General features: G+C 43.0%; 1 protein-coding gene across 5 annotated transcripts in view; it reads left to right on the top strand.

Moving 5' to 3' along the window:
• Positions 1 to 27,942, top strand: part of TppII (Tripeptidyl-peptidase II) — a 362,245-nt gene that overhangs the window by 322,475 nt on the left and 11,828 nt on the right. For all 5 annotated transcript variants that reach the window (XM_067100130.1, XM_067100128.1, XM_067100131.1 and 2 more), the window contains exon 24: positions 27,131 to 27,298. In XM_067100130.1, the coding sequence (XP_066956231.1) occupies positions 27,131 to 27,298 (168 nt within the window). The remainder of the gene's footprint in view (positions 1 to 27,130; positions 27,299 to 27,942) is intronic.

Here is a 27,942-nt window from a genome sequence, read left to right as displayed (position 1 = left end):
AACCAGCACATACTATTGGGGTTGAGCCTTGGAGGTGGACGGTTGGTCCACCGTTGAGACCGGAACTGCCTGAACTACTGTCTGGTGTTGTGGTCTCCTATGCTTCTATAACGTTTCCCAGGCTTATTCTGGGAACCGCTAGACTCCGGGGCCTTCCGCTTAAAGGCGGAGATACCCCACCGGGAGCGCAGACTCTGGTTGGCCCTGGTTTCCTCGCCCAGGACACCGGAGACTTCGTCTTCTGGGAAAAGATTTTCCCCCCAGAACGAGCTCTTCATGAGCCTATTAGGCTCATGACGGATGGTGGCATCAGTGAAGATGAACTTACGGCAGTTCATCTTTGCAACCATGAAGTCGTACAGGTCCGACTGGAACCCTGCTAACAGGGATTTAGTCAGGACCTGAAACAAGGGCTCCTCAGCAAAGGAGACGGCGGTCGCTTCTGAAAGGCACAGCGAGTTCAGAGACCGGCTCAGACGACACCGTGCCTCGAACTCAGCCTTCAGGAGAGCTTCCGGGATCTTAGGAAGCTGCTCACTAAACTGGTTCGACGCGCAATCTGCGTCCAATTTACCAACAGTAAATGTGGACGGAGCGTCCTTCCAGAAGTCATCACCCCCTGGGAAGATCAGAGATGTAGGGTCTGATTCCCTAAGCTGAGGCAAGGGTTTGCCATCCAAGCAAGCCTGAGCGGTTGCGATAGCAACCTTGTTCAGGCAGGGAGTGGTAGGTTATCCCCGAGGGAAAACATCGTGTAGTTGCCCTTGAAGGGGGTCAACTTCGTGTTCTCCACCTGCCACTCGGAAAAGGTGCGCAAGAGAGCAGATTGCGCCTGATCCCTAGGGAAGATCACTGTCTCCTTAGGGACCTTGTCTGAGCATACCCAAGCTTCCTCCGTCAGCCTAACGAAGCCTGGGTAGGGGGGGCAAGAGATCCGCCGGGAAGAACTCCAGCTCCTCCAGGCGTCTGGTACCTAGTCCTTCAATGGTCAAGGTATCCTCTTGGCGAATAGCGCGAAGAGCGAAATGCCACGGGTTCCCAACATCAAAAGGAGGGAGGGTAGCAGTGTCAGGGATCTGGTATTGCGGTCCGGCCCCACCGGAGCGTGCCATATCGGCAAGAAGATTCTCCTGACTCTGCAGCCTCTCCGTCAGCATAGAGAGCTTGGCCTCCACCTCCGAAGAGAACTTCTCAAGCAACATCCCCGCAAACGCCTCAGGGTCAAAGGCAGGCTGGCGAGGAGGGCTGGGTCTGGCCACCCTCTTACTCGCTCCTTTGCCCGAGGTACCTGGTTTGCTCCCGGAGGCCACAGGTTCAGCAACCTTTGGCTTCGACGGGGGAAAGGGGATGCCTTGCGGGAAGACGAGGACTTGAAGCCCTTCGCCTTCCACGAAGTCTTCAACTTGGGGACAGTAGATGGAGCGCTGTCCCTCAAGATAGAAGACTTAGCAAAGCCCTGGAATGAAGAAACAGAGGACGAAGGGGAATCAAAGAGGGCGCCCGTCTCCACTGCCTCACTTACCTCTCTACCTACCTGGTCCTGCTCGGTGTTCATGGGCTCCAGGTCCAAGTCCAGAGCGGCGACGTCCTCCGAAACCTCCGCGTAAAGGGGATCTTCTAGGAGTGGGGTCACGACCCGGATCTGCTCGATGATAGGTGCGGCCACATCAGCAGGTACGGCCGCAGCGATCCGGGCTCCGGGGTAAAGCAGATCTCTCAGTTTCCCGTCGAGGACATAGGGCTTCCCCGATGGGACGTTTCTCCCAAACTCAGCCACCCAGGCGCGGAGAGACTCTAGGGCCTCCTTCTTGGAGGACTCATCGGGGGAGCAGGGAATCAAGGAGGGGCTAATATACCGTAAACTATATAAGCGCTAGAACATAAAATATAGCAACGCAGCAAACTGTAACTATCATGAAGAATGAAAGAAAGCAGCTTACCGACTCGTCCTGGATGCACCCACAAAGCGCGAAGCAAACCTCACAGCCCTCCAGATGCCAGACGATTAGGTCATCAAGCCGGACCGCACAGCCAGCGTCGGTCAGACACACCACATGCCCGTAGGGTTGGTGAAGGGTGGCAGTACACCCGGGCTCCTCACAACGAACAGTCTATAAGTGTGAACAGTAAATGAACCTCCCACTCTAAGAAACTTAAACTAAGCAGGCACAGGTATTTTCAAGTTGTACCACCGGAGTACTCCGGCGGAATGAAAAACCCCCGTCAGAGACGGGCCTACCAGAAAAGTAACTTGAAATTAGGGTAAGCAAAAAGCCCCTCGACTGCCGGAATACTCCGGCAGAACGAGGGAGCCGAATCAACGGGACCTTTACCACAAGGGGTGCCGGGAGTAAGATGGCGGAACCCAAGGATAAGATCACCGGACTCTAATAACAATAACAGAAATAATTATAAATCCGACGGCGGGGTGAGCCGCCGGAAGCAAAATAAATGCATACATATACAGAGGATGGTAACATAATCGGTTAACAATGGTACAAAATTCCACACTCCCCGGAGTCCGGCACCACCCCCTCCGGGGGATCCCAAGCCTCAACCGCTAGAGAACAATAGAAGGGTGAGACTACAAAACACCACAAATCGACAAGGGCAGGTGTAAGTGCCAGTCAACCCAACTAGAGTATCCCGAACGCCGGAGCGAACGCGGAACAAGGCTGAGAAAAGTAACCCTGAGAAGGTTCGAACACCTGCTCGATCCTAGGAGAGCGGGTTAACGAGACACTGAGCTCAGCAAAATGCCATCGGGGACCAGCCCTGGGAGGGAGCGAATCCCTCCACCAGGAAAGATCTCACAACTCGGGGTGGTCGTCGGACACCGACGTCACCGCGCAAGAAGATGACAAAAAGCTGGACCAGGGTAGGCCAGGGTAGGGAGGGGTGGGAGAAGGAAGGGAGTAGGCCAGAGCAGAGGAAAACAGGAGATTGGGGAAGATGCCTTCACCCGCTCAACTGCAAACCCGACCACGCTAGATAATACCAGCTGTAGAGATCATGGCCTATTCCGAATGAAAGGGAAGGGAATAGCGGCTAAAGGTCTCCATACTCTCACCCCACACATAGACGTAGCCTATGACATAAAAAGGGGGAGAAGGAAAGGGAGGGATGAGGAAACAACAGGGAGAGAAATTTCCGTGTTGAAGCATGGAGGAGACACACCCACAGAAAAAACCTCAACCCCTCCGTAAAGAAGGGGGAGGACTATGGGGCTCACTCCACAACCCAAATCACGGTCAGAGGATGGAACAACAACAGAAACTCCCTCCACCTGCTGATCCCCTCCTCTCGCCTAACCTAACCCAGGTGAAAGGGAGAGCAGGAGGCCAAGGGCGCAATAACAAGCCTAACATACACTAGGCACAATAATAAGATAACCAGAATTATAAATCACCATCATATGTGCATAAACAATAAAATAGATTGTGCTTGTGCTAGGCGCGTAGCCTAACCGAGAGAGGCGACAGGAAGTTAACAGTAAAACTGAGCCTGACGCACCCCGGTAACAAAATAATAGTAAACAGTTAAAAACATGATGTCAAGCACTAGCAAAATAATAATATAATAATTATAAAGCTAAAACTGTCCAAGGGGAAGCATCCTGGGGAGTCACCTAAGCGGGAAGATGACGGGAACCCAATGCGGGAACCCCAATGATATGGTCAACAAAATTATTGTTTGAGAAACACCGAAACAACACAGCTTAGGGAAAACCACCAGGATGAATCCTAGGGGAATAAAAATAAGCAAGAGCCGACAAGGAAAAGCCCAAACAGAACAAGCTGGACAGGCGTACCTCGCGGACAACAGGGCTGGCTGGGGGACGCTGTAGGGTCATAACAAAACCACGTATAATTAATAAATACGGGCTGAAACAGCCAAACTTATCATAAAAACCCCACAATAAGATGGTACTTAACTTGGATACAGTAAAGCTGCTCGACAACATGCTTGATAATAGGAAAAAACAGCCAAAAGCACAAGCCACCAGAAAAACAGTGAAAACGATCACATGCTAGAAAAGGAATGAGTTCAGATGGCGCTGGGGTCGCCGCTTGGCGGGCGGGTGAGTGGGGGAGCTGGAACGGCTCCTCACTCTTCCGAGGGATTTTGCCATTGGGATGTCTTTCGAGTGTGGTTCTGTGGCTGTGATTTGTTCACTCACCCTTATCCATACCGACGCCTTCTTGATATAAGAAGACGCTCAATCTGGGGTAGTAACCCCAGCATTCCTGATAACTTTTTCTCTGGTATATTTAGCAATATTTATACCTAGAAATTCGTGCAAGAAGGAATTTCACCGGGTGACACAGGGACGAACTCAGAAATAAAGTATCTAGACTCTAGAGATTCATTTACGCTAACTAGAAGCAAGAAAAGCGCTAAGAACTGAGTTAAATGCGGCGAAATAAACACCGCGTAAACATTTCCAAACCAAAACATTGATCGCTATGATCGCAATTTATAATACAAAAGCAATATAAGAATATATACAGTATTATTGTATACAGTGAATTAAGGCATAACGTTTTAAAAGATCCATGGAAAAGATGCATGTTCGTTATCTTGACATTTGTATAATACGAAATGTGAATATAGAGTATAATTTAGGCTACGCTACTGTGTATGTATACAATATACCATAGTGTAGGCTAAGCTAATTCTTGTTTATTATTCAGTTTCTCTTTGTATTGAGTTATCATAAGTCAAGTTACATGAACCTCCAGAATTAGCTTATATTAATAACTATACCGTGTATGTAAAAAGTATATTTTATAGTGTAGGGTGGGCTACCATATATGTATACATGGTACCGAATACCCTAGTGTAGGCTAGGCTATGTTCGAGATATGTTTTGGGACTTCTTACATTTTTCCAACAAACGATGGTTTTTTTGGAACCAAACCCCATCGTAAGTAGGATAATACCCATATAAGCATTTTTAGTTTGTTTTGTGTGTGTTTGAACTATCAAAATAGGCAGTTCTAAGTGTTTTAAGAAGATTTCTAAGCATTTGCTGGTTTTAGCTATTTGGTGGTGTGTGGTACACATCAGAAAACGGGGTTTACTGTAGTGTGTGTGTGTGTGTGTGTGTGTGTGTGTGTATATATATATATATATATATATATATATATATATATATATATATATATATATATATATATATATATATATATATATATATATATATATACATACATACACACACACACACACACACACACACACACACACACACACACAGTAGAACCTCGGACCTCGACGCTAATTCGGTCCAGAAGAAGCGTCGAGATTCGATTTAGTCGAATTCTGAGTTAATTTCTCCCATAAGAAATAACTGAAAATGGGTTAATCAATTCCTGACCACCAGTCATTACCCCAACCTTACCTTTTTATACAAAACATTACACAAATCACAATTAAATAAGTTCAGAGTTGAATAACTTACCGTATCAGAAGCACTCTTTACATTTTTAAATGCACACTGTATAAAAAAAATTGGCTTACGATCAATGCGGCCGTATTACCAATGATAGACCGAGCGCCATAGGCTAGGCTAGGTAGCCTATAGGCACTACCAGAATGTACTGTAACGGGTACACACGAAAACTGTTGTTAATAATGATAACATTGAAAAACAAGCCTGATTATCACATTAAATTAGTAATACAGTATTTATAAGCCGAATTACTGTATGTCTGTTATTATAAAATTAAGAAAAATTTCCTAAATTACGTCGGAACTTGGCAGCTTGTGGCGGATGTAAACAACCACAGCGCCACCCTGGTGGTGTATCGCGGTACTAATTACATAAACATTCAGTATTTATGGTAAATTCCTTAGAGTCTACTGGAATAGTGTACAAAATCACTGTAAAACATCTTTCAGTAAATATTATGATTCCCTAACATATTGGGGCCCATGATTGGATGAAAATTCAGTGCAGAAAGCCAAAAAAATATATACCTGTACAAGGTGTACTTCTCCAAACAACAGCAGCAGCAGTAGCAGCATGTGTGGGCTTTAAATGTTTTTAAATACGCATAGGAAGAAGGCCACCAACAACGCCAACTAGCGGCAGCCGCCTGAAACTTTTTTTCTACAAACATCATGTGATTCATCGGGTCGGATTCTGGTTTGTTGTTCTAGTACGGTCGAGGACCGGGGTTCTACTGTGTATATATATATATATATTATATATATATATATACTGTATATATATATCTAAGCATTCACTGGTTTTAGCTATTCGCGCGGGTGTGTGGTGCACATCCCCCGCGAAAACGGGGGGTTTACTGTATGTATGTATGTATGTATGTGTGTGTATATATATATAATATATATGTATATATATACATATAAATATATATATATATATATATACATATAAATATATATATATATATATATATATATATATATATATATATATATATATATATATATATATATATATATATATATTTATGTATGTATTGTTCTGCAATGTGTTTTATTTGGACTAATACAACTCTTAGTTATTATGTCTCTATGTTTTAGAATGTATTTGCCACACAGGCTCTTTCACACTTCGTAGATGGTACAGATAAAATTAGATCAATTTAAACTATCTACTGTACAGGTAAAGACTTAGAACGAAATAAAAAGTTGTTAAAATGTGTGAGCTCTAACTATGAATGAGAGAGAGAGAGAGAGAGAGAAGGGTTGTCCTTACTTAAGAGAGTGAAATTATTTATCAATTATTATAGAGACAGAGAGAATAACACACAAGAGAGAGGGAGAGATATTGTCCTTACTTGAAATATCAAGTCAAATTATTTATGAATTATTACCCTTAGTTATTCTCATGATAGATGGAGATTCAGTATATATTAAACCAACTTTGAAATGAAATTCCACCGATCTATTTTTAGAAGTCTTCTCAACCTCGTTTTTAAAAACTTCATTATTCTGTCTCTTTCTCTATTTTCTGAAATGCTCAATGTTTTAGAAGGGTGCATTTACAGTTTGTAGACAGTACAGGTAAAATTAGATCAATTTAAAATTATTTACTGTACAGTTAAAGACATACAGAGAAACAGTAATACGTAGGTTGCACTAGCTACGAATGAGAGAGAGAGAGATAACAGGTGTCCTTACTTAAGAGAGTGAAATTTTTTATGAATTATTACAGACACAGAGAGAGAGAGAGAGAGAGAGAGAGAGAGAGAGAGAGAGAGAGAGAGTTACATGTGTGCATTTGTGTGTGTGTGTGTTCTTTTAGCACAGTATCATGTTTGCCATTTTTCTTTTTTGCTTTGCTTGATTTACTGTGCAGTATTTCATTACAAGTTTAGTTGACTCTAAGTATGATTTTCACATATAACAGTACACAAGGGAATATTTTATCACTTGATATTTCATCTCGGTTGTTGTTCTCTCTCTCTCTCTCTCTCTCTCTCTCTCTCTCTCTCTCTCTCTCTCTCTCTCTCTCTCTCATATGCACATGATTGCAATTTATCTTTTGGGTTGTGAAAATAAAAAAAAGTGAGAAAATACAGTATAGTTGACCCCTGGGATTACGGACTCAACAATTTACATCAGTTCATTAAGGCCATTGGAAAAATTTCTGGCTCTTTCCTCAAAATTATCCCATGCCTGACTTTTTTAAGAATTTTGTACAGACCAAGAAATTCTTCAAAATCCTGGTCCATTGGTGGGATAGAGTACATGAACACAGGTGGCAAGTTCTTCTCCAGCAAGGGACTTCCCAGCCATTCTACCCTCTTCATATTCCTTCTCGATGAAGATGATGGTACTTACTGTCATGCCATAACAGGCTGCTATTTCTTTGTGACTTTTGTCCTCTCTGTACACAACAATCACTACCCTCTCGAGTGTCATGATCTTCCTCTGGTGCTTAGGCTCTTTGCCAGAAGCCTTAGAAGAAGCAGGTCTTTTAAGAGGCATCTTTGGGCATGATTCAGAAAGATACACATAATCCATACTGATACTTACATACATGACCACTAGAGGCATACACAGTGAACTGAGATGCTGGGTCATTTGCACTACAGTGTACATATGTACGTACAGGGTATTGCGCATAACAACATTGATTTTCTGTGCTTACTGTGCATTTTATAGATAGTCTTTTGATGTGTTGTGAGATGATTTTGAAATATCAAAGTGTTTCAGGGTGATACGTAGTATGTAGAGCATATATAAAATATGAAGGGGCTGGCGTACTACGTACTAGGATTTGTCTATTTTCATTTTATTATACGGTATATATTCATGACTACTGTACATAAAAAGGATTTTGACAAAGGAAAAATCTATTTCTGGGGAGAGACCTGTGCCACCCGGTGAAATAACCTTTCAGCACTTATTTCTAGGTAAAGCTATTGCTAAATATACCAGAGAAAAGCTAAAAGCTAAGCCGGAGTTACTACCCCCAGTGCGAGCTCCATGAAATGGAGTCGTGTATGAGAAAGGGTGAGATTGTCACAATCACAGGCCTCCGCCCTGTAAACATTCCCAATGTCAAAAGTCCCACCGAGTGAGGTGCCGTTACAAACCCCGCACCACTCGCGGACTGTAAACAAACCAGCGTCACCCACATTCCATGTTAGCACCCCATCCTGGAATGGTATTTTATCAGGGGAAAAAAGGAATCATGGCCACTGGGGTGGGTCACGGGTGACACAGGTCTCTCCCCAGAAATAGATTTTTCCTTTGTCAAAATCCTTTTCTGGGTTTTCCGACCTGTGTCACCCGGTGAAATAATAATAGAGAAATAAAAATACCATCCTGAAACAAAAAAGGGAAACTTGTAGAGGAAAGAAATAAAACTAGAAGTCCACAAGAGTTTTAATTATCCCGGTAGCAAGATGTGGTATTTAGATATAATAAAGATACTTAAACTTATTGTAATATTAAGGTGTACATAAATATAAAACTATCCTTAGATTAATGAGTACATAATTGTGAAATATAGGTACTAAACATTATACTTAAGACTAAGGTGGGGGAACTATGTCCCACAAGACAAAAGAACACAAAGCGTATCTAAATTAAACACAGTAGACAAGACAAAACTATGACATGGTCAGGAGACAGGCTGTGAAGCATGCCTGACCTGGAGGTGATCGAAGGGGAATAAATGAGGCAGGTAGGAGGGAGGAGAGTGACTGAGTACTAGAAAGAATTAAACAGAGGGGGGAACGATGTTCCCTGCCGCCACTGTAGTGAACTTCAGAGCTTCTAGTGATTTCAGATAGTGGCGTTTAAAAACTACGGGAGACTTCCACCCCGTATATTTTGAAAGATCCTCGAAATTCTTATAATGGAAATAGTTAGTGGAGGTGGCCACTGCCCTAATGTCATGTACTTTTGGAACTGAATCTGGGTTTGCATGTTTAATGAAATACAAGATCTGTTGCCTAATGGCTTTCATAGAGATAGTTCCTCCCCCTTCCCTTACAAACAGAGGCCCGGAAGTTATCTGTGAGGTCCTGTCTAAATAGGCTTTCAAGGTAAAGACTGGGCATAAAGACAGGTCTTGTGGGAGGGGGATGACCTTCCAGGGAGACCACCTATCTCGAGGATATTCATTCTTAGCTAGGAACTTAGGGTGAGGAGCTAGCAACACTTCCCCTGATGGAAGGAAATCAATATGGTTGGGTTCTCTAGATACGGCAGACAGTTCAGAAATTCTAGCACCTGAAGCTAAACTAATTAAAAATAAGGTCTTCCTCAATAAGTTAGTGAAAGAACAATTCTGATTATCCATTTCTGAAGCTAATTTAAGAACATCATTTAAGAACCAGGAAACCGTATGTGGGCGGGTTACTGGTCTTAAACGAGCACAGGCTTTAGGGATTGACAAAAAATAAGAGTCTGTTAAGTTAATCTTAAACCCGTGCAAAAATATCTTTTTCAAAGCTGATTTTGCTGTAGTAATAGTACTTGAGGCCAGACCTTTCTCAAATAATGACCTAAAAAATGAAATTGCTAAATTAGTTGTCATTACAGTTGCTTCAGATTCTTTTAAGAAGTGCTAATTTCTTTACTGCTGAGTCATATTGTCTGAGAGTGGATTCCCTTTTGTCTGATTTTAGGAACAAAGTGTTAATAGGATCAATATTAGCATCCTTCTGAGCTGCAAACTTCATGAAATCCACAAAGCCAGGGCATTCTGAATTCTTGAGGAAGCTGACACAGTCTGAGTTTGTACTATTTGTGTCAGTTTTGGGTTGGGAATTTGCAAGCACCGAAGCTTCAGCTCTAGAAGAAGTGGAAACCAGTTGCTCTTCGGCCAGTTGGGAACCACTAGGGCTATCTGACCCTTGAATGTCCTGAGCTTGTGAAGAACTTTCAGTAACAGGTTTACTGGGGGAAACAGGTAGATCCTTTTCCACTTGTTCCAATCTATGGACATTGCATCTGTGGAGTGAGCTAGAGGGTCCAGGTTGGGAGCAACATAACAAGGTAGTTTGTGGTTGCATTCTGTTGCAAAGAGATCTACTTCGAGACCCGAACTTGATTGCAAATCCATCTGAATGAAGTTTTGTCCAGGGACCATTCGACTCCAGCGGAGTTGTCCTGGATAGGAATCTGCAATGACATTCGGACCCCTGCAAGATGGGTAGCAGACAGATGCCACCGGTGTTTGTTTGCTAGGGAGAATATTGCTATCATAACCTGGTTGATCTGACTCGATTTGGAACCTCCCCTGTTTATACAATGTACTACCACTGCGCTGTCTAGAACCAATCTTATATGAATCAGATTGTTCGGACGCAGTTTCTTCAGGGTTAGAAAGACTGCCATAGCTTCCAGGACATTGATATGGAACTGGCGGAACACGGTGGACCAAGTCCCCTGTACCTTCTTGTGTTGAGAGTATCCTCCCCACCCGCTTTTAGGGAAGCGTCAGTGTGAATTACTAATGTCGGAGGAGGAAATTGAAGAGGTACTGACTTTGATAAGTCTTGACAGTCCCCAAGGCCGGAGTCTCTTTTTCAAAATCGGCGGAATCAGAGATACCTTGTCTCTGAACCTGACATTGGCTCCGGCTCCGCCATACCCTGTTTATGTCTTTCAGTTTGGATTTCAGAAGAAGATCCGTCACTGAAGCAAACTGAAGAGAACCTAAGACTCTTTCTTGGGTACGATTGGGAAGCTTTCTTGTTCTTGAGGAACTGTCTGGTTGCCTTTGCTATTTCTCTCCGTTTGGCGGCGGAAGAGATAGTTTGTGTGCACACAGGTCCCACTGGATCCCTAACCATTGAAAGCGACTCTCCGGAACTAGGTGGGATTTCTCCCTGTTTATTTGAAAGCCCAGCGATTCCAGAAAGCCGATTACTATGGCTGTTGCTTTCCGGCATTCGTTGACGTTGGATGCCCAAACAATCCAATCGTCTAGATATGCGGCTAGCATGATCCCCTGAGACCGGAGTTGCTGAACTACCGTATCTGCCAGTTTGGTGAAGATTCTGGGGGCTATATTGAGACCGAATGGCATGACCCTGAGAGTATGCTTGATTTCCCAGTCTGAACCCCAGATAAGGAGAGAACCTTCTCGCAATCGGGACGTGATAATAGGCGTCTGAAAGATCTATAGAGGTGGTTACTGGCTCCACGGGTAGTAGGGTCCGAACCTGCGAGATTGTAAGTATTGAAACTTGTCGCATTGAATGTAGGAATTTAGACGAGACAAGTCTAGAATTACTCTTCGCTGACTGGAACCTTTCTTTGGAACACTGAACAGTCTGCCTTGAAATTTCAGATGCCTCACTTTCTTTATTGTCCTCTTTAATAATAGATCTTTCACAAAGTCCTTCAGAGCCTTGGACGGTGATTGATGGAATCCGACTGGGGGGGGAGGACCTCTGCACCAACTCCACCCTAGTCCTTTGGAGACTATGCTCTGGGCCCAGGGACTGAAGCTCCACTGGTCCCGAAAATGATATAACCTCCCGCCTACCTGAGATATCTCACTGGGCGGGGGGAGGGTCTGCCTCCTCTGGAGCCTCTGCCTCCCCTTCCTCTGGAGGAGGAGCGGGGTGTTCCTCTACCACGAAAGTATCCTCTGGCTCTCGTTCCCCTTGCATTTTGAATTGACCGAAATGCACCCTGGCTTTCATATGAAGCGTTGAAAGCTGGGGAGTAGACATATGAAGGAGCAGCGAGAGGTTGATGGGCTGGTTGGACCAGCACATACAGTACTGAGGTTGAGGTTGGGATTGAGAGGTTGAGGGATGACCAGGGACGGGGACCTGGACAGCCTGCAAGACAGTCTGAGTCGGGAGCCGTTTAAATTTCTTGAACTTCTTCCCGGGCTTGGGGTGAGTTCCGGCGGGCTCAGACTGTTTTCTCTTAGAAGATAAGCCCCAACGGGAGCGGAGACTCTGATTGGCCCTAGTTGCCTCCGCTAGGACCGAATCAACCTCTTCCTTGGGGAAGAGATTAGCTCCCCAGATGGAGCTTTTCATGAGCCTGTTAGGCTCATGACGGATGGTGGCTGCCGAAAAGATGTGTTTTCGGCAGTTCAGCCGGGCCTTAATGAAGTCATACAGGTCCTGCTGAAAACTCGCTAAGAGAGATTTCGTCAGCACCTGAAATAGAGCGTCTTCGCTATATACCACTGACGTTGCCTCTGCTAAAGTCAGAGAGTTTAAGGACCTGCTAAGCCTGTCCTTAGTCTCAGCTTCAGCCTTCAGGAGCGACTCCGGGATCTTAGGGAGTTGTTCGCTGAAGAGGTTAGAAGCGCAGTCAGGGTCCAGTCGAGTAACCGTGAAGGTGTCCGGGGCTCCTACCCAAAACTGAGAATCTCCGGGTAAGACAAGAGAGGTGGGATCTGTCTCCCGGAGATGGGGAAGGGGCTTACCCTCCATGCAAGCCTGGTTCGTGAGGGAAGCCACTTTAGGGGTGCAAGGGGTGGGAAGAACTTCTCCCAGAGAGAACATCGTGAAAGCACCCTTGGCCGGAGTGAGTTTGGTGTTCTCCGCCTGCCACTCCGACAGAGTTCGTAGTAGGGCCGACTGGGCCTGGTCCCTCGGGAAGATGACAGTTTCCTTGGGGACCTTATCGGACCGAACCCATGCCTCCTCGGTGAGCCTGGCAAAACCTGCATAAGGTGATTGCAGGTTAGGAGGGAAGAATTCTAATTCCTCCAGCCTACGGGTGCCTAGGCCCTCGATAGTAAGGGTACCCTCATGCTGGGGAGCAAAGAGGGTCAGGTGCCAGGGGTTTCCTTTATCAAAAGGAGGAAGGCTGGAGGTGTCCGGAACGGAGAAAGATCTGTTGGCCGCTCCGCCACTCACGAATCCAGAGATTAAAGTCCCTTGAGACTTAACCTCTTGTGATAGGGAGAGCACGGAAGCATTTGAGGAAGATAGCTGGCTCGAGAGTTGCGACAGCTTGTCGTCAACTCTTTTGTCGAACTTCTTCATAAGAAGCTCGGCAAATGCTTCTGCATCAAAGGAAGGAGGGGGGGGAACCTCTTTACTTTGTTTAGGCCGTGCTCCCTTCCCAGAAGTAGAGGCCTTGCTCGTAGACGGCACGGGGCTAGGGGCCCTTGACATCTTGGAGGGAACCCCGGAGCGGACTTTCTGGGACTTTAAGGTCTTTTTCTTTACTGATTTAACCTTAGGGACGGTAGACCTTGCACCGTCCATAAGGCAAGAGGATTTCACGAATCCTCGGAAAGAAGAAGCAGTAGAAGAAGGAGAGCTAAACAGTAAATCACCTGCCTCACTTACCCCCTTACCTGCTTGCAGATCCAGGTCAACGTTCATAGGTTCGAGGTCCAGATTAAGAGCCGCAACATCCTCGGCGACCACTCCGCATGCAGCAACTTCTTCTTGGGAGGGCTGCGTCATCTCCCGGATCCCAGCGATCAAGGGGGCGGCTACCTCGTCCGCAACTGAAGCTGAGATCCAGGCGGCGGGGAAGAGAGCGTTGCAAACATCCTTCGATAGAACGTAGGGTTTCCCTGCCCGGACGTTCTCCCGAAGCCGCTGACCCAGGTCTTGAGGGTCGTCATCGAAGAGTCCCGAGAGCTGCAGTCAATCTGGAAGAAGGAGAAAGTCAGGCGACCGAACCTCCTAAAAGGAGAATATCTTCCAAGTATCCATAAGAGACAAAACTGAAGGCAAACATGAATCGGAAAGGAAAAACTAACTTACCGACTCATCCAGAACCTGCTCATAGAGAGCGTAGCACACCTCACAACCATCAGGGTGCCAGACGATCAGGTCCCCTACGTGGACAGCACACCCGGAGTGGGACCTGCACACCTCATGTCCACTGGCTTGATGAAGCACAGCCGTGCACCCCTGCTCCTGACAACGCACCATCTGTAAGTTGACGGGTATATGAGTATGCTGATAGGGCTGCCGGAGTAGAGTGCCGGAGCGGTGTCTTAGGATAATAAATAGTTATCCAGGTAGGTCCCGCCGGAGCGTACTGGGAGGTTAAGGGGCCTACTGGAACATGCAAGATCAACAACCTAAAGGGACCACCGGAGTTAATCCGGAGCGACAGGAAGGTCCCAAAAGGATAGTTAAAATCCAAAAAAGTAAATATATATATATATATATATATATATATATATATATATATATATATATATATATATATATATATATATAATATATATGCATGTATGCATGCTAGTGAAAGGTCAACTATAAAGAGTGGGAATTTCTGCTTGGAGCAGGGGGAGTCCTGTACTCTAATACGGTGACAGCGGAGGAGGTGTGGTGAGCACCGGCCGACCAAACACCGTACCCACCAGAGTGGAAGGCGACAAGAACGCCCGACTACCTAGCGGAGAAACACAAAGATAGCTAGTCGGCGGAGGGTAGATACTAGGGAACCGTAGGTGTTCTAAATGAATAGAACGAAGGTAAATGTCATGGCGTGTGAATAACAGAAGACAGTCAGGTGGGAAACTCTAACTGGCAACATGAACACAAATTTCCCCCCTGAGATGACGTTCTGGGAGAACGACACTCGGGTGGGGGGAAAAAAGGACGCACTGACGCTATAGGAGAAGGAGGGGGGGAGTGGTATAGGCCATGAGAGAGGGACCCGTAGCAGCGACCAGGGGGTGAGTAAGCACTCCCCGGGTGCCATGAGATCCAGCTTTCTCCCTCTCGATCAGACGAACATGTACGAACGATAATAAGAGAGGAGAGAATGGGGAACTCTCAAAGGCCAAAAAAGCAAAGAAAGGTAAAGGGAATGGGGAACAGGAGTGTGGAAGCACCCCCGGTCCCCAACTGAGGTCTCGACCGGGTGTGACCGGGTAAGGTCGGAACCCAGTAGCGAGAGAACAAACCAATCAATGTAGAGGAAGGGGATATAGGCTATAGCGTAAGGAACAGGGTAAAGCTCGGGGGCCTTGGTAAGTTAACATAGTATATGAAAGCAACCAGGGGGAGAGAGCGAGGAGACGGGGGGCGAGAGGAAGGAGCAAGGAGGTAGGAGAGGGGTGTATACATGAAGATGGAGAATAACCCGAAGGTGTGGTTCGGACGAAGGTAGGCTACGCGAGATACCCTCGCTATTCCAGCTTAACCTTACTAGGACTCAACAGTCCAAACGGAAAGGCCGAAACAGGGAGAGGGAGATGCGCATGCCTGACACCTCTAACCAAACACCACACGAAGGGAAGCTCCAACCATGAACCCTCCTACACACCTAACCTTAGAGAACGCCATAGCCTAATCCTAGGCTAACCTAACACAGCCGGCTGGCTGACGGAGGAAGCCCAGGGGGAGAAGGTATCTACCCGACTAGCCTAAAGTTAACCTATCCTAGGCAAAATAAAATAATTCAATAATTCAAATAATCATAAGGACATATGTAGAAGGGAGGACCAAACCCAACACGATGTGAGCGCGGAGGGAAAATGGCCGACCTTCCAGATAAAAAAACAAAGGATATTATCCAAAAAATATCAAAGACATCCGTGCGCTAGGCTAAAAATTAAACCCAATAAGCATAACTGTACCATCTCAAATAATATACCCAAACACTGGAGGAAGTGAGGGTCCAAAATACAACACATATAAGAATTGATAAAGAGCGGATAGGCCCGAGGGGGAAAACTCGTAGCCTAAACGACAAGGACCCGAACTTCCCCAGAGAAGGGAAATAAAACAACAAAAAATTTTGCCCAATTGAATATAGGATAAGCAAAAAGGCACAAAAGTATGAAAATGAAGGGGAACGAAGCCCCGACATAAAAATCCTGCACCGAGACTGAAGGTCACATGGGGCCGGGAGAAGGTGGACGAGGCGGGCGTTATAAATCCCCCTAATTATTAAATTAGAGGGAAATAAGGAGCCTCTACCGCCTAAAATAAAAAACAGAGATGGTACTCAACTTAGGTGAGGAAGAATCCTGGGAGGATGCCATAGTAGAACCGAAATTAGGGTCACAAAGAAGCGCACACACAAACAGAACAAAAGCGAACGCGTGCTAAAAGTGGAATGTGGGTGACGCCGGTTTGTTTACAGTCCGCGAGTGGTGCGGGGGTTTGTAACGGCACCTCACTCGGTGGGACTTTTGACATTGGGAATGTTTACAGGGCGGAGGCCTGTGATTGTGACAATCTCACCCTTTCTCATACACGACTCCATTTCATGGAGCTGCACTTTTTGAGGGTAGTAACTCCAGCTTAGCTTTTAGCTTTTCTCTGGTATATTTAGCAATAGCTTTACCTAGAAATAAGTGCTGAAAGGTTATTTCACCGGGTGACACAGGTCGGAAAACCCAGAAATACATTTTTTATGATGAAGAAAGATTTACTAATTTTCAAATATGACCGTACTGTACTGTACTTTAATATATCAATGTAAACACAGCAAAGTTTCAAAAACATGTCTTCTTTTTTTTTTTAAGATGCTTTACCCAAGCCAGGATCCTCGGAGAAATGTTGAGAAGGAAAATACAGGCTGGGATTCTGATTATACCCAGGCACAGCGACGCTCGACACGTTATTGGCTGTTGTCTGCAAAGCAACCAATCCAGGAGCGCCATTCATTTTCTTTGGCGCTCATTGGCTGTACGCTTGGCATTGATTGGCTGAATCCTCAATCCCATCTCGCAAAGATGGAATTGTGGGAGCATCAGCTCTCCAGTTCACTGCGTATTAAGCACTGCTCCTTCTAAGGCTTCTGGCAAAGAACCTAAACAAAAGAAGGCGATCATGAAGCTTCTGGATATGTTGAAGGAAGGCAAAAGTTACGCCACTGTAGCATGCCATTTTAAGGGCATACTACACCTCTGACACAAAAATATTAATAAAAAAAAAGTATTTCACATTTACGCTTAATTCTTTCAGGGTACAATCATAATACCATTGCCAACTTTCTGTGAGCATAAGAACGTGATATTTCCATCCGTCCGTCCGTCTTATGACGTCACAAACTTACAGCGGTCTTATTATATATCCTAGACACACCTAATTTTGCATGTAGATACTCTGATATCATACAAACGACGTGTAATTTCGTTTTTCTTGAAATCTCAAATAAATAAAGATATATGCAAGTCATAAAAGTATGTCATGTCATGTCATGTCACGCAAATGGTATTTTTCCTAATGAAATTCCTTGTAGTACTAAAATTTTTCACTTTATGAAAAAAAAGGAAATTACATGAGAAAGGTACATCCAATGTGCAGTCACGCGAGCAATTTCAAGAAGCTCCAATTATTTTTAGAATTTTGGCAAATATTTGAAACCAAAAAAGTAAGTGTTTTGAGTTACAGCACTTCAAAGTTTTCAGTACCATGTCAGAACAATGCTTGAAATTTTCAGTACAACATACCTTGGTTGTTTATTTCATAAGTGGCATTATTCTTACACACAACATTCTTTAACATATAATGATTCTATAGACGAAAAATATTCTTGTAATTCTAATGTTTACTACAGATTGTTGCTACCAAGTCACTTTGATTACATGTTCAGATCCACCGCCGTCGGTATCTCTCTCTCTCTCTCACTTTATTTATTTTTTTTTTTATTGCGCTTTTAACGGCAATTTTACGCCTCACTGCTAGGTGTCATCACAGTGCCAAATCATTGCTGAAGGGTTTTGTTTAACCAGCATTGAGCACCTTCCCTCCGCTCATTGACATTGCTTACCAAACAGGTGTTGCCAGGGTGTTCAACTAATTCAGTGGTGCCTTACCTAGTCTGTATGTCTCTCCTTCTCTTGCCCTTTTTGCCTCTTCCTCTAACAATTTCTTGAATTTCCTATTTTTTCTTTCTTCTTTTTTCTCAATTGCATTGACTGAAAAAGATAGTCTTTTTGTCTATCCTCTTCCTTATTGAATATTAGGGAGAGCAGTGTCACCCACCGCTCTCCCTAATATTCATTTTTTCTCTTTACTCCGCCCTGTGAGGTTTTCATAACTCTAGTATCATTACACTGACCACACTTTATCACATATGACTTGGCCATGCCTTCAGTTAGACCTTCTTTTATTGTCATTTTATTCCCGCATTTACAACGTGCAACAGAACGAAAAAACTGAAGTAAGTTTTCTTCATCCACTAATACATATTTTCTTGCAGGTCTATCAGCTTCATCATCACCTTTGATATCCCTGTGCATTGTTGCACAAAACTGTAACTTACTTTTTGTTCTTGAGCTGCGTGTCTTTTCATTAGGGGTTATAGGAGAAGAGGTGCTTGCTGGCGTAGACATCTCGAGGTGTGTTGGCGTCAACAATGGCTGCTCCTTCCTTTGCTTGTTGTTTATGATTTTTTTTTACGTTTTCTCTTCTAGTCTCCCACATTTTTCGAAGCTTCTGCTTTCTGGTAAGCTTCATAGTGATAACTGTTCCGTAAGTGCACGAAACAAAACAAAAAAATGGCGAGCATCCAAGTAATATCACTTGATATCAGACAATTTACTCTGGGGTAACTGAAGCCTCTTTGTACGTGGTCACACGTCGTGTCTTCACACAGCCTTGGCTATGAGCGACTGTTGGAGAGAGAGAGAGTTGCCAGAAATCACTAGAAAGACACATAAAATATCATCAAGAAAAGGGAAAATAAATTGTATTGCTGTGTGGAGGGGCAGTACTCACGTGTGTCCCTTTAAATGGGTTACGTATGTTATCCTTTTAAACCACGTGGGCAGAGCCATGGGCAGCGGACGGTTCAAATGTACTCTCTAGGCTAATGTTAGATGGTTATAGAATGTAAATTTCCATAAATCTCAATTTTGAAGTTTTGAAGGTATATTGGCTATTCAGAGGTATAGTATGCCCTTAAGTTGAATGAAAGTACCGTGAGGTAGATTAAGAAAAGAGAGGTGGAGATATGGAAGGCTGTAAGCATGAGCTTCTTCGGTAGGGCAAACACAATTTCGACAGTGTGTGATAAGACAATCATTAAGATGGAATCTGCACTGGTGTTTTGGATAAAGGACTGCTGTAAGAACATGATCCCCCTTGACTCCAACATCATTCGCAAAAAAGCGCGACAACTATACCAGCAGTATTCGAGTGCTATGGAAGACGGCGACGCACAGGCAAAGGAAGGTGATGACACAGGAGAATTAGAATTCTTAGGCTTTGACGAACCTGCACCAGAAGAAGCAGAGGAGGAGAAAGAGCCACAAGCAGGACCATCATCAGCTCCTCAAGATTTTCAGGCCAGTAAGGTGTGGTTCCACAGCTTTCAGAGGCAGTTCCAGCTCAAGAATGTTCCTCTGCATGAGGAAGCAGCCTCTGCAGATACGGAAGCAGCTGTGAAAAATCCCGGTACCCTCAAGAAAGTTATAGATTAGAAGGGCTACCATCCAGAACAGGTGTTCAATATGGACAAGACTGGCCTGTTGTGGAAAAGATGCTGTCCCAGACATACCTCATGAAGGACGAAGCCAAAACCTCTGGATTCAATGCCCAGAAGGATAGGGTTACCCTCATAATGTGTGGCAATGTGGCTGGCTTCATGCTGAAACCAGGCCTCATTTACAAGGCTGCAAACCCCAGCCCCCTCAATAATAACAAGGCATTGCTGCCTGTGTTTTGGATGGACAACCCCAAGGCCTGGATCACCAAAGTCCTTACAGATCACTGGTTCATTCAGAGCTTCATCCCTCAAGTGAGGCAATACCTGAACGCCTTGGGAATGGAGTTCAAGGTGTTGCTGATTATGGATAATGCTGGTGGCCACCCTCTGGGTCTTTATTACAAGGAGTCCAGCTCGAGTTCTCCCCTGCCAACACCACCTCTTTCCTCCAGCCTATGGGCATGATCCATGCCTTCAAGGCACTCTACACCCGGAACTCCCTCAAGCACCTTGTGAATGCAATGGACACTGAATTTACGCAGAAGGAGTATTGGCATAAATTCACTATTGCCACACCTCTGTCTGTCATCGATCGATCGTTGAGTGACATGAAGAAGGAGACCCTTAATGCGTGCTGGAAGAAGTTGTGGCCAGTGTGTGTTCACGATTATAAGGGCTTCTCTCCTGAAGAAATTCAACATTCGGCTGTTGATAAGGCAGTTCAATTGGGGAGGATTCTTTGGTGGAGAAGGCTTCAAGGACATCACCCTGGATGAAGTTGGCACCCACATTAATACCCACTCTGATACCCTTGACGGACCAGGATTTGGAAGAGCTGATGAAGTCTGCCAGTGAGGAAGAAGACACGCCAGGTTCAGGAGACAAGGAGGAGGATGAGGGCCTGCCTTTGGAATGTCTGTCCCAACTTAAGAGGATGATTGGTGCAGGGGGCGGCTTTGTTATGAGATCCTCATATGGAATACTCCTTAAAGTTTTCAAAGGCCCTTGATGCAGCATTGGTGCCCTATAATCAAGCCCTCATCAGCATGAAGAAGCAGCGACAGCAGCTGCCTATCACTATGTTTATTAAACGTACGAAGAAGAACCCTCCAAAGCTTCCCCAAACCCCTGAGGAAGTACCTCCCCAATCACCTGAAGTAGTGCCTCTCCAAGCACCTGAAGAAGTGCCTCCTCACCCCAAGTGCCTGAAGAAGTGCCTCCCAAAACCCCTGACGAAGCACCTCCTGGAAAAGGGGAAGAGGTACCCTCAGAGATGTAACTCATCTGCTTTGCTGTGTGGTCATATCTTCATCGTCATTCATCGGACTGCACAGCTAATTCATCACCATCATCCTCTTTAATCAACATTCATCACTGGTGAGTACCCATATGATTTACATAATATGTACGTAGTACATATTATGTATGAAAGAAAATGTCTTTGCCTGAATATGTAGGGGGACTGGATTATTTTCACATGTAGCTGTAAGCCATACAGTACGTGTGTAAATTTTTAAGGGTAAAATGTTTAAGATGACTTTGAAATTATATTAATAATATCATTTCAAAGTTTAATACAGGAAAAGGATGATAGTTGAAGGTATATTTGATGTAGGTTGATAGTTTAAGGCATACATTTGGTGTTTGAACTTTCAAGACAGGCAGTTATAAGCACTTTTAGAGGGGGGTTTGTAAGTATTTGCAGAGCTTAACTATTTGAGGGGTTGTGGTACACATCTGCAAAGACGGGGTCGATTTTTAAAATATAAATGAGAATAGCGTAAGATAAAATAAAAAACCTTTTACAATCTTTTACACATTAATTTTCCCCTTCTAGGATTGTGTGTAAAGTACATTTCTATACACACTTGAACTATCTATCCAAGCAACATAACGTAGAACACATGAGATGTAAAGGTTCATTTTATGCAGATTATAGAGATTAGTGTAAACCTTCCTTAGGTGTAGTATGTATATGCTGCAGTATCACCCAGTGAAAGAGGCCAGTTTTCTTTACTCTATAATGCATATGTTTTCATAGCAGAATATAAATTTGTAGTTTTTGTTGACTAGAAGTTCTTTAAAAGCCATTCACAATACAGTAGTTTTGGAAATTCCCTTGTTCATCAAATTATTTTACAAATTATAAGAAGCCAGTATAATTGATTATATTGTAGCCCTGCATATGTAGGCATTGATGGGAAAGAAGATGCCAAGAGAGGAACCAAGACGCAGTCAGTGTGACTAGATCAAATATACCAGTTTCTGTCAGTGATTTGTTATTATCTCTAAAACTCATCATCTTTAGTAATGATAAAAAGATTGTAGAATAATGAATCTGATAATAAAAAATTAAAATGTATTTAAAGTATTGGATTGTGTCAATCTGCATTACAAAAAGAAAAACACAAAGTAGTATTACCCTGTCCCTGAATTGGCCATACTCATATGATCCATGGGTATGTGATTTATAACACACATGACCCAGTCCCTGAATGCAAAGACAAAGAATGCAGACTAGCATTTACAATCAAACAAATCTTTAGTGATTGTCCAACTTTCAACCAGCAAAACATATCAAACATTTAAAATAAACCCTGGAAAGAAATTTTGGTAGATTTTTCAACAATTTTGCTTTATCTGGTTACAAAATTTTATGAGAAATTGCAGTATAGTAATTAAAGTCTAAAAGTCAGTTAGAAGAAAGCTTGGGCCAGCCCTGTGAGACCGTTCTTACACCCACGACGTAATCCAATTTTGTCTGTAAGTCAGAATTTGAATTTAAGTATAAGTAATGACTTGAGTCTGTAAAAACAGAAAATGAAAAAGAAAACAATTCCTGAGCACTTACATACAATACAAGGGTAAATATTATCCTTACATTTACTGTACAGTGAATGAAAACAAACAATCCTTACCTTTACTCCTGTGGTTGGCTTGCCTACTGGGTGTTGCAAAGGAGGGTGAGACAAGCCTGTACTAGGCTACTGGGTGGAGGAAGGTGTTGGAGGTACAGGGGCAGGTGAGTCTGAAGAGGCAGAACCTGCAGAAGGTGCTGGAGAACTGGGGCATTGTAGTCTGGAGAGGCATTTGAGGTAGAGGGTACTGGATCTCTTGCAGGCCTCTCTACCTTCTTAAAAAAGTGTTCCAGGCTAAGCTGGAAGGATACCTTCCTCTTCTCCCAAATCTCCATGTAACATCGCAGGGAATCCATGACCCCTCTGGCATCCCTAGTGTACCTGGCAGTGTTGGGGTCCTGGAGCCTCTAACTTTGCCAGTCCCTCCTCTATCAGGGCAAAACCATCTGCTGACTCTGGGATGGTGTCTCTTCATCTTCTTCAATAATTTGTTTGTCTAGTTGAATGAGGTCCTCAGCAGATAATTCTTCTCCATGTGATGCCCGCAGATCTGTGACATCATAAGCCTCCACCTCCAAATCAAGCTGTTTGCTCAGTTCAACAACATTCTTGGTGACAGCCTCAACTGACTCCTCAAAGCCATAGAAATCATACACAAATTGGGGACAATTTTTTTTTTCACACACCATTCAAGTTTGTCTTCTTAACCTCATCCAAAGAATCAGAAACATTTCTTATAGTAACAGGAATGTTATAAAGTTTCCAAAAGTCCTTTAAAGTCAAGTTCTTGTCCTTATCAGTTGCCCTGAAAGCCAAAGCTAGTGTCCTTCTGAGGTAGTAGGCCTTGAAGGAGGCAATGACACCTTGGTCCATAGGCTGTAAAAGGGAAGTGGTATTAGGTGGAGGAAAAACAACCTCGACATCAGGATGAAAGTCACCCAAATGGGCAGGGTGACCAGGGGCAGTGTCCAGCACTAGCAACACCTTGAAGGGCAGCCCCTTTTTAGCACAGTACTCCACTTCTGGCCCAAAATAGTTGGTGAACCAGTCCTTAAATATCTGAAGTGTCACCCATGCCTTCTTGTTGGATTTTCAGATGACAGGTAGTTGACCCTTCCAAATGCCCTTCAGTGCCCTTGGATTCTCTGCCAGATACACCAACATAGGCTTCAGCTTGAAATCAACAGCAGTATTAGGCCCAAGAAGTAAAGTCAGTCTCTCCTTGCTGACTTTGTGGCCAGGTGCTGTCATCTCCTCCTTGGCAATGTATGCACAGGTAGGCATGCATTTCCAGAACAAACCTGTCTCATCTACATCAAACACCTGTTCAGCACAGTAACCCCCCTCCCTGATTACCTTAGCCAACGCACTAGGAAATTCACATGCTGCTTTCTCATCGCCACTATCAGCTTCTCCTTGCACCTTAAGGTTATGCAAATGTACACTGGTCTTAAACTTCGTGAACCACTCCTGAATCAACATTAGGCTAACTGGGATATGCCGTTGATGCTTGTCTTCCAGCCAAAGCACTAATAGTCATTCCATCTCAAGTATTGAGACCACAGTGCTGCTTTGCAATCACAGTTGATTTCATATGAGCAAATCCTTTTGCATGATCAAATATGCGCTTTTTATCTTTGATGATCATCGACACAGTCATATGACTAAACCCGAGTGGGCGGCCAATGTTCGAAGGTGTTTTGCCCCCTTTTAGATCGTTTTATTTTATCAGCTTTCACTTCCATGGAGATGGCTTTTCTCTTCTTCATAGCACTGCCATCAAAGAGTCTGCCTTATGCCTGGGAGCCATAATGAAATTCAAAAAGTTCTCAAAAAAGCAACACAAATGAGAGAGAGCGAATGAAACACAATTTAAGATGGCATATAGCGAGTGACTGATGCCGTCTTCCCCATATTCCGGTGCTGGACAAAGTCATTCATCCACTTCGCGTGCAAACTAGCTCCCACGTAAAGTTTGAATTTAAGTCCAAATGACGGAACAAATTTTTTTTATGAATTTATCGGAGATTGTGAGATGTAACCACAAAACGATGTAGATCGAGTACAACATAGACCGAGAACTTATTGTACTTTATTAATAATATAAACAGTATAAATTGTTAATATTGATACTATTATAACAAGTGTATCGTACTGACAACAGTTTCATCCTTCAGATAAATAAATATCCAGTGACACCACCAACCTGACATAGCCTACTAACTAATATCCACCAACCGTTTTGCCACCAACCCAACAAGGCCAACAATGAATTCACAAAGTACTGTATTGAACTATCATAAGATTATTTAGATGACACATATGTTGTATTGTCTGGCTAGGTCACAGTGTAAAGAATATTACAGTACTGTACTGTAAACAGTTATTTTAACCAGAAAGATGAGTTAATATTCTTAACTCTTGTACAGCTGGTGAACAGGAGCCAAGGAGGTACTGTCAAGTAGACAGTATTTGGAGCTAAAATTGACTGAACTCAAGTGTTCTGGTCTGTGATAAAAAAGGTTGTATTCTGTGATATGTGAAGGGTCATTAAAACATGTTCTCAGTAAATGGCAACAGGTGGTCATTATTCATATTATCCACACACAAAAAAAAGACAATTTGAGGAGAGATTGGCTTCTAGGGGTCTGGCTCTTACCCTAACAGAAGGTTTGTGGTTAATCCGACCAACCTTAGAATTGGGCATACTCATTTGACCCACAATATTATTTTGGAAGGAGCCAGTGTGCCCCAGTATGTTCTCACTATAATAGTCTTCTGTCTGTTAAGCACTTTTTGGTTTACTGCTCTAGATATACAGTGGGTCCCCACCTATTCACGGATTTCTCTGTGGAACATATACTGTATACACATTGTTTGCAGAAAATTCTAATACACATTATTTGTGGAAAATTAGCCTATTTGCAGTATTTTTCTTAGAGAAATATTCACAAATTACTATATTTTTATATTTTCATGAGTAAGTGCACTTTTTATGATAAAAATATTAAAATATTCAGGTATAAGCATTTTTCGAGGGTTTTTTAGTGTTTTGAACTTTCAAAATAGGTCCAGTAGTTATAATCGTTTTTAGAGGTGTTTTAAGTATTTGCAGATTTGAGCTATGCGTGAGGGGCTAGTGGTAGGCATCCCCTACAAATACTGGGGGTTGACTGTAACCATCTGAGGAGGAATTACCATTTAGATGATAAGGATTTTTTCAGAAATTTTAGATGACTTGTAATATATTGTATGTATATATTTATTTAATGTACATATATATGTTTTTGGATGGGGGAAACTTTAAAAGCCTTTAGTTTTTTATGCTAGTTGTAAATTCAGGGGTGCTGAATAATCCCAATAGGTTTCAGCACATGGCTTTAAGACACCACCCAACTTATGAACATTCAACTTACAAACATTCAGAGATACCAACAAACAGGATTGCAAATTAAAATTGCTGTCAAAGCGCTTCCCTTTGACACCCTTAAGTTCAGATTTTGTTTTGTGCTCCTGTTCTGCACAAACAATACTGTATGTACAGTGTATTGTGTTTTAGAATGGAAAAATGTACAGTACTGTACTGTACTGTATTGATTTTATATCATACTGTACTTAAATAGGATGGAAGAATATAGTAACCAACTTACAAACGATTCACCATACAAATATTCCTCCAGAAATTAACTCGTTTGTAAGTAGGGTGGTGTCTACTTGTAGGACAGAAGTATTCAGTTTTTTGTATTTTATTTTTAGTGGTGTTGGACATTATCTAGTGACTTGTATGTTTGGACATTGTTTAATGAGAACATAGGTGGTAATATTGATAGCAATGACAGTCAGATTTAGTTAGAAATTGCTTATGGTTGGCCAACAAAGCAGATTAGGAACCCAGAGGGTGTTTGATCTGATTATTCCAAACTTGTAATTATTCAGCACAGCTTTGGCCACGAGGATACTTAATAATTAGTTAGACTGCACAGTTCCTACCTCCCATAGTCCGACTTACATTGTACAGTCGCCAACTTCCAGTGCCACTAATCATGCACAACTAATTTGCCAGAGAATATGAAGAGTGAGGCAGTTAACTGCTAGAGGGATCCGTATTCTTAAGGGTACTACTTTCTGTCATTTCTCATTACAGCCTGAAGTTTCAGGGATTTTGTTGATCACAAAATGTGGTTAATTATAAGTATAGTGGCTTTTGTTATTTTAGATGTTTACCATTATATTCAAATTCATAGAAGCAAAATCAGGAAATAAATTATAAAAGTGACTAATATACTGTACCATGTGTTTTTCCTGATTTTTTCCTTTGTATTATTCTAGGAAAAGACTACCTCTGGGGGTATTTACCAAAATAATATTTGATTCATTGCCTAAAAAAATCACCACCAGAATAAAAAATTTTTCCTTAATTATTTAGGAAATATTTTCTTTGGTTGCAGATGGATAAACAACGGAACACATTACTGGAAGCTTTATCGCGACAAGGAAGTGCAATGTGTTCAGATATTCTACAGCTTCCAGCCAGTGAGCGACCACAAGAGACGCTGGAGCAGTTAGATAATATTGCAACTGAGATTTTGAAGTTTGTTGAGGCATCAGATTCAAAGGTTTGTGTTCTGTCAGATACTTGTTTTTCCAATAATGTTCAGGTCCATCAATGTGATTCTATCCCATGGGTCCCCTGTGAAGATAGTGTTTTAGTTTATTTGCTGTGGCAGGGGTTTTATATGGGAGAGCAAATTGGGTTGGTAATCAAGAGTGTTTCTCTAGTTGAGACCTGAATAACAGAAATGGTCAAACAGTAATGGTCACTCAGTCCTTACATCAGGGATAAACCAGTATTTAAAAAAAAGTTATGTATGACTTAAAAAACTTAGTAGAGCATTCTTTAGTTGGTTATGAAGGGATAGAAATTTGTACAACTGAACACTTTGAGCTTGGCCAAGTTAATATGAGAATTGGTGGCTGTATGGGAGGAGTAAAGCCTTTTTAACTTGGAGCTGTGGCCAAAGTAATTCCCTTGAGCAGAAAAGCAGGGGATGCAGGGAGGAGGTGAGGATGATGTCATCCATTATCATGTTATTTTAATTACCATGGATCTCTCGAGGCAAGAAGAGAAATACTTAACAGATTTTTTATTTACAAATATGTACATACACATTTACATACATGATAAATATTAACTTGCGTGCCCTTAGACTAATTTAATATTAAACTTAACCTATATACTTTATACTTCAGCATCAGGCAA

Source organism: Macrobrachium rosenbergii, chromosome 56 (assembly GCF_040412425.1).
Source record: "Macrobrachium rosenbergii isolate ZJJX-2024 chromosome 56, ASM4041242v1, whole genome shotgun sequence".
Lineage (NCBI taxonomy): Eukaryota > Metazoa > Arthropoda > Malacostraca > Decapoda > Palaemonidae > Macrobrachium > Macrobrachium rosenbergii.
The sequence above is the reverse complement of the archived record's forward strand: the minus strand, read 5'-3'. Positions and strand labels throughout refer to the sequence as shown.